General features: G+C 38.5%; 1 protein-coding gene and 1 pseudogene across 1 annotated transcript; both read right to left on the reverse strand.

Annotated features, from left to right (window-relative positions):
* Window positions 1-4,119: 4,119 nt before the first annotated feature.
* Window positions 4,120-6,083, reverse strand: LOC149802072 (uncharacterized; annotated as a pseudogene).
* On the reverse strand, window positions 4,120-11,742 carry LOC149802071 (chitin deacetylase 8-like). Its single transcript, XM_089956469.1, has 3 exons — window positions 11,216-11,742; window positions 6,669-7,582; window positions 4,120-6,094 (listed from the first exon to the last, which is right to left on the reverse strand). The coding sequence occupies exons 1-3, from the start codon at window positions 11,338-11,340 to the stop codon at window positions 6,084-6,086; spliced, it is 1,050 nt and encodes a 349-aa protein (XP_089812595.1). The 5' UTR covers window positions 11,341-11,742; the 3' UTR covers window positions 4,120-6,083.
* Window positions 11,743-11,940: the final 198 nt, after the last annotated feature.

The raw sequence follows: 11,940 nt of genomic DNA on the forward strand, positions 1-11,940 counted from the left end.
GAACCTCCATGAACAAAGGTCGACTCATTTACTCTAAGTCATTTTGCAGGATAGGGGTAAACCTTTGCACATGTCCTTAACTTCGTTCCCTCTCAGTATCAATTTCTTTTGTTGCCTTTTTTGTCACAAATTCTCCACACCTCATTTCTACTTGCAAATTGTTGTCTGTTTTTTGTATAATGTGACCACATATCTAGATTTTCCACAGACTTCGGATTTTTCACCAAGTTTGTAGATTTGGATGTAAAACTGGCAATATTATGGATTATGGTTCCTTTATTATCAAACAATTGTCTTTGTGATTATTTCTCTGTGCTCACTGCCAAGTAAATCGAAAAAATTAATATTTTTTAGCCATTTTCTACGCCATTTAAATGTGTCTGATATTAGAATTAGACCATCTCTTGCATTGATTCTGTATATATATATATATATATATATATATATATATATATATATATATATATATATATATATATATATATATATAAGAAACAAAGAAAAAGAACGTTATACTGCAGTAACAAGTGATATCGTATTCTGGATGTAATTCAGTTTTTTTTTATCTCGTCTCTTTAAACTACGCAGTAATAGTTGTTGTCGTTGTTGTTATAGGGTTTGACGCCATTTTTCAGCACACGATAGGCTATACATTGCGGCCAGCATTAATGGTGGAGGAAGAACCCGCGAAATCCCCTGAAAGAACCACCGACCAACGAGAATCTACTGGCATGCTTTCTCACATACCCACATTGGCCGAATCCGAGACTCGAACCCACGCAGACAGAGGTGAGATGGCAGTGATCCGTAACGGAGAGCGCTTTAGGCCACTCCGCCACTCGTGGCCCCCGCATTAATAGTTGACTTTTCAAGAACGAACATTCTTAAATTTATTATTTTTTTTATTTTCTCTGTTTGCCTCCAAAGCAACCTCTTCATAGTGAGGCAGTCATAATTCTTAACTTTTCCTCCTGACCCATTTCTTCGCTTACCGAATTGTATAGCAATCCGTCAAAATTAGACTGAGGTATGCATTTTGCATGAAAGTAGTTAAACTTTGATAAATATGTGATGCAATTGATCACCGGAACAATACCAATTGCTAGTACATTAACAAATGTGTGTGATGTTCGTGTAACACATGCTTGATGACAGGTTGCACGCAGTAAAAGAAGAAATATACTATCTATCATTGATACGGTTGCTTTCAAACGAAGCTTTGTTCACGCACTTGCAAAGCCGTTGTTTTATTTCTTTTTTTATTGTTTTTTTATTTTTATAAATGCAACATTCTTGCACCTGTACACAGGATTGGTACAGACGTGCAGTCTACAACGTGCCAGCAAATTAGAGTCTTGGCCGTTATCTCTACTTGGGAATGCAAATACACCACGTGACTGGGTTTAGGCTGATCACAATACATGCATGGGCAGATACAGAAACTGCGTATTCTGATTGATAATATCGCATGGGTAATATGGACCAAAATGTGCATTTTGTGTTTTCAAGTTTTGTCATGGTTTAAACAAATCTTTATGGTCTAAAATATATAAATGTTCAACACGACGACGTTACTGAGAATCATCATTTGCGGCTGCACAGCTGAACTGGTTCATTTTAGGTGCAGGCAAGGAAACTAATATAAATATAAAGTCTAAACTACAATGAAGGCCACATTTGGCCAAGAACCTCTTGATGAAAATTGTTTTGATTTTCACATAATAGGATGTTCTAGGCTTTCTCACGGTTTAATGAGAGAAACAGGCTATGCAGGTATGTTCCAAATTTCGAACCCCAAACCGATCTGCCAAGTCCACCTCTTTGTGCTTACTTCGGTAATTATTGAATATTATGTTGCAAATTTACAAGATATAGTTATTGTAGCCCTCACTGTAATTCATCTGACAAAGTCCAATTTTGGATTAACCAAATTCAGTGTCGAATCGTAAAATATGTGGGGTTGTGGGAGGGGGCCTAATCAAGTAGTTGAGAGGTCTGTGGGAGAGAACTCTCAGTGGGTGCCGAGGGGGCGAAGCCTTGGAAGCTCCTGCCTTTTAAGCGTTTGCAGGGCATACTTCTAAGCATCTCACTGTAAAGAAATCATGATATATGAAACGTTCCGGTTCTTTCAAGCTCATTTGTAAGGAGGGATGGGGGAGATAAAGGGCGAGAATATTGACCCGCACGTTAGATTTCTTTAGTTCCTGATTAACTATGAAAAAAGTAATAAAAACGTAAATGTGACTCGTATTTTGTTGCTTTGTGGAACAGCTTAGTTTTAAATAATTGTGAACAGAATAGTACATGTTTATTTGTTTTAAACTGATTATGTAAGACTTTAAAAAAACATCCATCTTTTGAACATTGAAGATTGAATTTTCAGCAAATATAGAAAGCAGATCAGATTGAATTTGATTCACCTGGTCACGATTGTAGACTATACCGTGACACCACCTTCTCTGCAGTACCTCGCTCTTTGATCACATTAGTCTGTTGACAAGAAGGCCACCTTTTTCCTCGCAAATGTATGTCCTATGTTCGACATACATTCATTCAGACCAGAGCTTATGAATTTACGTGTCTGTTCAAGGAATAGAAACTGAGAACTGAAAATTGACAACTAAAGATTGGAAAATCACAAATAATCGTTTTTGTGCGATATATTTTTTATAGTTGCAGAGAAGATGACATTGAATTATGAGTCTTTATAGGACAATAAACCCTCCTCATTGTTCCCACTCTTTTGAATATATCGCTGCTATAAGGCAGCTTATACCCATGGGTCATACAACCCGTAATCTATTGTCTCTACGCATTAGCACACGAGTACATTTACTGAATGCCACCTTTCTCCAGTCACAGATTCAAATAATTCAAAATCAAAGGACATACTAATACTAATAATAATAATAATAACAATGATAATAATAATAATAATAATAATAATAATAATATTAATAATAATTACATACTATATATAGCAACTCAGATACTATATTTTTTGACTTAATTGACTAGATATGTTGTAACAGTATATTTGTTTTATTTTATTTGGACGAATGCTGTGGTAGGACAACTTTCTATCATTTGGAAGATCGGTCTTTGTCGACAGCTATTTTTTTTTTAAAAGAGAGAGGAGTTTATTTACTCCTACAGGTTGACATATAAACCAGACCTGTTCTGAGGGTGGGGTGAGAGTAACAGGTTTGGATCTCCCTGCTTCTATCCATTGACCGGACACTCTTAATTTCATTCTGTAATGAGCATCTTTTGGGGTAAATTGGCAATATTCTGACAGACATAGCCTTTCGTTCCTAATGCCCGTTGAGTTATCGATTGAAAAGATGACTGCCAAGTTGTTTGTAGTGGCAACGAAAACTCCCACGGTCGAAGCTAATCAGTATTTATGATATTGCGCAAGAACTTCATGGAGTTATTTGGACCAATCAGATTCACATAAAGTGCTATGTTAAGATGTTGACATATAAAAACTATTAAACTGCATACTGTATGTAAAGTGTATCGACTATGTGATAATAGGCATACAGACGACTGCCATGTGCTACCTTATAACGTCGCCAGCATCGTGTATCACGTATACAATGAAATAATTCCTGACCTTTTCCTCCGGCGTAATAGGTAAAATTTTCATATTCTGGAGGAAAGAGCGGAGAAAATGCAACACAAATTGAGTTTGATGCAGTTATCAGAATATACCGTTTTCTCCAGGTGTCATTTTACCACCAAATTTACAGCGTTGTTCGGAGAGGTATTATCCTTACACAGGGAGGAGTAAAGAAAATGATATACTTGCATCTTTTACACTGTTCTTCAGTAGAAGCATCTATAACAGCAGAGCCGACGGGAGTGTGGTTGGGGTGGTGGATATATCCCCTAGGCTTGGGCCGAAATACCGCTTTGTAATTTTATGAAAGAAAAATTTTGTTAGCACAAGAACTAGGAGAGACCCTGGTGCTTCTTACTCCACGTCCCGTGATCGCTCTCTTCAGCCCTGATAACTACCTAAGCAATAAACGTAGCGTTCATTTACAATAATCTAAATTGCTACACATTCCCGATCAAATATAGACCGGTGAAACAAAACTAAAACAACGAAAATTCGAAACAGGCCATTTTATTTTGATAGCAAATTCACCTATTGATGTAAATAGGTCAATATCTTGTACTTGACATGAGATGGTTGCACAATTATAAGAATCAATTTATTGTCTTCTTAATTGACGACTTTTCTAGGTCCTGGTTCTTCTTCGTTGATTCTGGTGTCTTTTATGGGAAAGATCGTCACTAGTCAGGCAAGGCAATTTCATCAGTGTTTTATTTTCCTTTTATCATGTAAGCTAAATCTGTCCTTTTCACTAAACTACAAGTAAATGACGTATAACAGAATATTAAAAATATTCAAGCTTTTTTATTTGCAAAGATAGCTTTCAATATCATCGATATAATTTGATATTTTTTTCCCTCGAAGTCAGGAAAATTTAGTATGACTGCTGGGAAATGTTTCTCGAAGCTGACAACATATGGTAAATCACTCATCTGTGCAAAAGTGACTTCTCTGTTCTAGAAAAAGCGTGGGGAAACATGTAGTATGTATAATACACAATATAAAGTACAAAATACTGGAGCTATTAAATGTCAGTTTCCTGAAAGCAAATTTGTCCTTTCAGAAGGAAACCCACTTATTTGTCTAAAAATATTTGTATTTATCAGGACATTATAGTTCAATAAAGTCGAAGAATATATTCGTAAACAGATTTAATACTACTGTACTGAGTTAATATTACTATTTTGTACAGATTTAATACTACTGTACTGAGTTAATAAGACAATTTGGTACAGATTTAATACTATTGTACTTAGTTAACATTACTACTATGTACATAGTTCATATTACTGTACACACAGTATCTTGTATTACCTATTCACAAACGCCATTGTAAACTTACAGTTTACTTGAGGCAACTTTGATAAATGATAATCTTTATTTTTATGTAACAAAATAATGAAATACATAATATACACAATAAATTGAACAACCTTCATTGCAATTAGATGGAAATAGTGGCGTCGTACTGAATTCCATATTTGGTAAGTAACGAAACGTGGTCGTCACCCATTGGCTTGATTTCAGGAGCACGGAAACCAAAAGGTCCATTAATTCCAAGTCGTTTGAGAAAGTTAAGCTCTTCTAGAAGCTCCATTTCCATTTACTCGCTATTTCTGTAGTGGAGATCATTAACTCCTCTCAATGCAATCCCAGCACCCATTTTATGTAACGTCTTCAAAAAGGAGGTATAGCTATCTTGGGAAGATACGAATAAGGTTCCTTTTATTGGACAGTTGTTGGGGTTACTCTTGTTCGAAAAGAGCTGATAGTACCGTCGAAAGACTGAAGGAATAATGTTACCGTCAATGGTGATATATACCATTTGAGGAGTTTCGCTTGCACTAGTTTTACCTGGGATTCCTGCATCGTTGCAAAAAAGAGGCGCCAAGCAGTTTTCTCCAGAGACACAATTGGCAGAGAAAACAGAGGCGTTCAGAAAAGGTTGTAGAATGCCTTGTGCGAGGGTAATGGTAGTCCGCAAACTGGTAGTCGGCGGTATCCGCCTGCTTGTTGATAGACTTGTTGTCGTTCTTAATTTGGCTGTCGTAGTGGTAGTTGCTGTTGCTGGAATTGGAGTTGTTGTAGTGACAGTCGTTGTTGCAGCGGGTTCCGTTGTAGTTATGGTTGTCGTTGTGATTTGTTTCATAGATAAAGTGGTTGTGGTAGTTTTAGTCGGGATAACAGTAGCAGTAGTGGTTGTAGTTAGTCCTGGGGTCGTCATTTTGGTAGTCGGTTTCGGGGTTGTCGTTGTGGTAGTCTGATTTGGGGTCGTAGTTGTAGTAGTTGGTTTTCGTGTCCTTGTTGTGGTAGTCGGTTTTGGGGTCGTTGTTGTGGTAGTCGTAGCTGTAGTGGAGGTGGTTGTGGTAGTGGCAGTGGTAGGGGTTAATGTGGTAGTGGTAGGTTGCCTCTCAACGTCACTGGTCTGGGCTGTGTTAGCTTTGGAATGTGTCCGATCTCATCTTGTGGCTTTAAAAGTGTAAAAAAGACCGTTCTAAAATAATTGTATTAGATCCTTTTCCGAAGTACTTAAATAACTTAAAATGGATAATTAAAAACAAAAATAACTAAGGTTCATTTTCACTGTGTTAAATATCAGATTAAAATGTAAAATACTTTAAGGTAATGTGTATCATGTTTGAGGGACCAACCTTTCAGCCTCGATAATAATTGTGAGAGGGTAGGTAATTCTAAATTGAGAGCTCTTGCTGGATGAAAGAACCAATCGACATTTAGAAAGAGTAATAGCGATAGACTTCACGGCACAGATGAGAAAGCATATTGTACTATGTAAAAGTGAGGCCACAATGTAACTTGTAAAGCTGCATCCTATCCTAAATTGATAATAATAAAAGGATAGAAAAATCGGTAAAACACGAGTACTGGATTAAATCTAGCTCACCCGTCCAAGTCTTTTATATCTAGTCTGTACCGAAAAGGTATCCAATATGCTTAGAAAATATAATGTTTTTAAACAAATATCTCTATATGATACGTGTTAGGCGGTATTGTATAATCAGTCAGATAGGCACGATAAACTTACTTGTGTCTATCGGACTCTGAGATGGCACAACATGACCATTGCAGCTGAATTCTGGGTGTCTGATAAGGTCTGTGAGAGGAACTGGGTTCTTCATCCAAGCTATAACTTGTTTGGCGCTGACGACATAAACGTCGTTCAATGTGTCGAGGTAGTCCAGAAATCTCTCCATCGCCTTTATATTGTAGTCGGTGTAGAACCAAGCTGCGTGCATGTGCAAACCGAACGGCGTTCGGCTGGATGTATAGTAATCATTAAAATTCTTAAGCAGAAGTTGGTACGCCTCCTCCTCGTTACTAGGTCTATTATAACATCCGTCAACGAAGACGCATGGATACGCCCCTTTTGCATCAACGATGCTATTTACTGGGATTTCAAAAAAGCCATCTAGGGTCACGCCCGTCGGGCAGGGCTGAACGCTGCATTGGTATGGCCAACCACCTCGCAAGGTAAACGGGAATGGTTTGGGTGAACCAAAGGAATATCTTGGGTATGTCAATGACACGTCATATTGGTATCCCAGCTCTTTCAGAACTCTTGGTTGGGCGTCTCCAGCTGTTTTAAGGAAAGGGCTCCTCCACCCAACAATATGCTCTGGGGGAATCTTAGCGAGCTTGACGAGATTATTTTTCTGCTCCAGGGCCTCTGTCCGCAATGTCTCCTCCGTGTCAATCATGCTGTGTGTCACGCTGTGAACGCCAATTTCCATGCCACGTTTGTAAAACTCCTGGACCAAGTTGTAGTCTGTATACTGGTGGGAAACGTACAGCGTTCCCTGAATTGGGCATCCATTGGGGTTCTTCCTATCATCCGTAAAGAGACGCCTGTAGAAGCCAGCTACGACAGTGTTTACCGCATCATCAAATCCGAAGTATACAAATTGTGGCATTTCACTTTTGTCCATTGGGAATTCGTTCCTGAAATTAGAAAATAATTGATATGTGATTGAAAGGGACTAATTGACAGGAAAGGTGCTATATGAACAAAAGTCGATAAAAAATGTAGGTAATTCCCAGTCTTTTAGTACTGTAAACATAATTCATGGTAGAAAGTATCCAATACTAAAATGTAAGTTGTTAAACAAATTATTAACTCGTGGATAAAGAAATATCAAACCATTCTAGGATAATAGTATACATTCAAGAGGAACATGAACGAATTTAGCGAAATAAAGGAAAGATTGAACTGAGGAACACGAAAATGATAGACCAATATATGGTCTCATACTTTTGGACTAACGTAATTTGCCTGCCTTCCTACCCGAGTCCATGCCTACACACCCACCTACTTACCCGCCTACCTATATACCTTCCAACCTACATGCGGCATGCAACATACATACACACCATAAAGCAAGAAAGCGAATATCACTGCGCAGTCATGAAGATAACATGGGACTTATTTCGGCTCATTTTAAGTAGGAAGTGTAGTAACATTTTAGACAGGATAAATGATATATTTTAACCTACTTCGTAAGTAGTGTATGGGGAGGGGGGCGATTCAGCAACAATGGAAAATGGAAGGTGACGTCACATGAATGAGCAAAGAGCAGGGGTGTACAGAGAGAACAAAGACAGGAGACAAACACTGATACAACATACTAAAAACATATGGGGGGGGGGGGTTGAAGCAAGAAAGTCATTTCTTTTCGAGGCAAATAAGGGGCCCTGAAAAGAGCATTTGAGTTCTTCTGCTTCTTCTTCTACTTTCTCCACTTCTTGAGTCATCTTCTAATTTTTCCTAATATTCCTTTCTTCTTTATCTCTGGCATCCAGTCAGGATGGCCTATGATTTTCCCCTGAATTTCCCCTGGATTTTGATCCAGTTATTGTGAGCCTCTCAAACTTTTTCTTTATATTTTCTCTCCTTTGACCACCTTTCTTTGATCTTCTTCACTTCTTTATGTTTTCTCTTTGTTTTCTCTCCTTTGACCACCTTTCTTTGATCTTCTTCACTTCTTTATGTTTTCTCTTTGTTTTCTCTCCTTTGACGACCTTTCTTTGATCTTCTTCACTTCTTTATGTTTTCTCTTTGTTTTCTCTCCTTTGACCATCTTTCTTTGATCTTCTTCACTTCTTTATGTTTTCTCTTTGTTTTCTCTCCTTTGACCACCTTTCTTTGATCTTCTTCACTTCTTTATGTTTTCTCTTTGTTTTCTCTCCTTTGACCACCTTTCTTTGATCTTCTTCACTTCTTCTGTTCTTCGGCTGTCTCGAGCTGGTCCAACCCCCATTTTACGAAAGACCACTCTGTCCATTGTACGATATCTTCCAAGAAACACCTTACTCTTATGACAATATGTAAGGCTTCTTTCAACATACCCACTTTCACATACTCAGGGTGAAAGAAGACTTTTAGTCTCTTCACTTTTTCTCTATCATGTCTTCCACAAGACCCATGGCTAATTTCAGGCTGGTTACTTGCCTTGTGACAAAATCCTTGCCTTTCTACTACATACCAGCCATCCACCATCCAAAACCAAATCTCCTTCAAGTTGTTGAACAAATCTGAAGCTTTTGCCATGTTCTTCTTTGATATTCTGTAGAATGGCGCAAATGACGAACGCTTTGACTTTTTTTATCTAAAGCACGGACGTGAAGGAAAACATCCCCTTTTTTTCTCTTCTCATACTATCTACTATTCAAACACAGGTGAGGAGACAAATAACTAACCAAAATCTACTATCCACACATGCGAAGAAGCAAAAATCAAACCCTAACTATACTATCCACACACGGGAGACGCAGAAACATAACCATAATCTACTATTCACTTGGTCTGGAGTAAAATCAAAAGCCCACAAAGCATAGCCTCCTGCATAATCGTCGTACGAAATAACGTGGCTAGTATTGGTCACTAACTGTCCTGTGGCTTCGTACAGAGACAGGTACGATTTCAAATAATTCCTGTCACTAAACTTAGGCTCGAAGGGTCTGGTACACAGTGTCTTGCCATCGCGACTGACTTCGATTTTGGCTTCGTTGTAATGTTGAAACTGGAAAGGGTTTTCGTTGTGAAGTCCATTGAAGGCTGAATTCTTGACGATGCCAATGATCAAACGTTTGGGTAACTGTCCTTGGAATAGATGATCTTCGATCATGGATCGCTGTCCAGCAGGAATAGTGAAAGTTTTCACTTCCACTCTTCGTATCGGATACTTGGCGGTCGTTCTGCTCAAACTGTGACTGATGTCATTTCCCACTTTAGGTAACACTTCCACACGATGCACGTAGAGCCTGGTTTCTTGGATGATAGTTTTGTATTTGTTGGCATGGGCTATCAAATAGAAAGTGGCACTGCTACGATTCAGTCTCAGGCGGATATCCACTCCGTTCAGCAAATACTTTTCTTGTAACCACATGTCCAAATGCAAACGATCCAACAGTTCTAAACTACGTCTTTGCATAATTTTCTTACGACGGTCATTAAACCCCACATTGTGAGGATGGTCATCTGCTGTCAGGACTGTGTCGTTAAACGTGTTCTCACCCGCTGTCAGGTTTCCATACCACGCAAGCATCCAGATGAGTATTCTTGGCTTCTTTTCCGTACGTCAAGAGATTTTCCAGGTACGCTCGATAAGGGTAAGTATCTATGCTGCTGCTGACCAGTTTGTTATTCAAGTACAAGTCCATTTCGCTGAACAAGGAATCCATGATATTGTTGACAGGAGCTACTCTAGCATCGGCTCCTGGATTAGTGTTTTCAGTTTTGATCACTTTGACTTTCAAGTACAAGTAACTGCTATTCAGATCAATGTAATCTTCGGGCTGACCTTTGATATCAAACTCAATGGGAGCTGAATCCGTCAAAGAGGAGACGGGATGAAATTCGACCCACTGTGATTCTTGTATGAAAGGACATTGGTCTTCAGAGTGTCCCGACCGTCAAAAAAGCAAAACATGGGTTAGAAGAGACAAAAGTCAAGATACCTGTTATCACTGTCAAGAAAAACGACATTGGTCTTCAGAATGCCCTAAGAAACAACAGGAGCAAAGAGAAGAGAGGGTTTGTGGAGAGGAAGAAGAAGAGGTACCTCCCACAAGGAAGAACCCAGACACGTGCAGAAAGAGAAACATGAAAAGAAAAGAAGACATTGAGAAAGTGAGGAAGAAGTGGAGGAAAATAGTGTGACAGTGAAGAAATTTAAAAAAAAAACAGAGAGAGAGAGTAAAAACAGACACAGATGAAGCTTATGAACTTTTTAAAGTGTTATGTTGTGATGTGAATTGGATTGTAACAATTGGACCAGAATAGACCAGGCATAATACGTAAGTGTCTCTTGGTTTTGATTTCAGAATACGAACCTACACTCACTCACTCACAGACTGCTCCTTTTGGAAGAGCTACAAATAAGACTACCAAACATTATAACTGAGCGAGAAAAGGACATAAAATAGGATGCTTGAAAGAAATAATGAGATATATTCAAACAATAAAAATAAATAATTAACGATGAAAATGATTTGGAAGAAATAAAAGGAAAACATAACGTTTACAATATATTTCAGCAAGAAATTTAGATTTCTTCAAACAGAATAGGAACGTACCTAGCGCATGAACAGTCCGGGAGTTTGCAGTCTGGTGCACATTGTCCGGATTCTCCCTGGACTATGCTGAAGACTGACACCACGAATAACACACAGATTGTGAATCTCCAAGAGGCAGGCGACATTGTGAAAGGACTTGCACACTTTCTCCCGTACGTCCGCTGTTTGTGTGTTAGGTCGTAGAAGACAGACCGCCGGAGTTTAGAATAGCAAATGTTCACAAGGTTCACTTATATACTAATAGACAGGCAGTAGAGCCCAGGAGATGGAGATATTAAAACTGTTTTCATAAGATTGACGCCACTTTGTCCTGAGATGACAGCACAATTATATCTAGTTATGAACGAGACCGGCTGTCAAGTAAATGATTTGTGTAATAGTTTTTATCTCAATAATATGATCAGTACTCAGTGTATCTCAATAATATGACCAGTACTCAGTGCATCTCATGCTCTGTGAGGAATATGCAAGAAGGGTATAGAGACCGACATTTATAACCCGTGCAACTCGCTTGCTGAATGGTTGATAGGATTGACGCATCGAACGTATCTACTCGAAAATAAATACCACCATAGCTAGCCGCCAACGGACTGTTAAACCGCCTGGTAAACACCGTTTGTTCATATGCTTGTCTAACGCAATAGTTATGTCATACAATCATTATGGCCAGATGCTAGTAGTGCTCCAAGTATGGTACGTTCCAATAAATTGTGAAATACCAAGTG

The sequence above is a fragment of the Sinohyriopsis cumingii genome, chromosome 4 (genome assembly GCF_028554795.1).
Source record: "Sinohyriopsis cumingii isolate HCF-2022 chromosome 4, ASM2855479v2, whole genome shotgun sequence".
Taxonomy (NCBI): Eukaryota; Metazoa; Mollusca; class Bivalvia; order Unionida; family Unionidae; genus Sinohyriopsis; species Sinohyriopsis cumingii.

Bases quoted from the DNA above. Each gene is read 5' to 3' on its own strand.
- LOC149802071 (XM_089956469.1), bottom strand. From the start codon at position 11,340: ATGTCGCCTGCCTCTTGGAGATTCACAATCTGTGTGTTATTCGTGGTG. The intron at 7,583-11,215 runs GTACGTTCCTAT...TTCTAATTTCAG, and splicing joins CCGGACTGTTCATGCGCTAG to GAACGAATTCCCAATGGACA.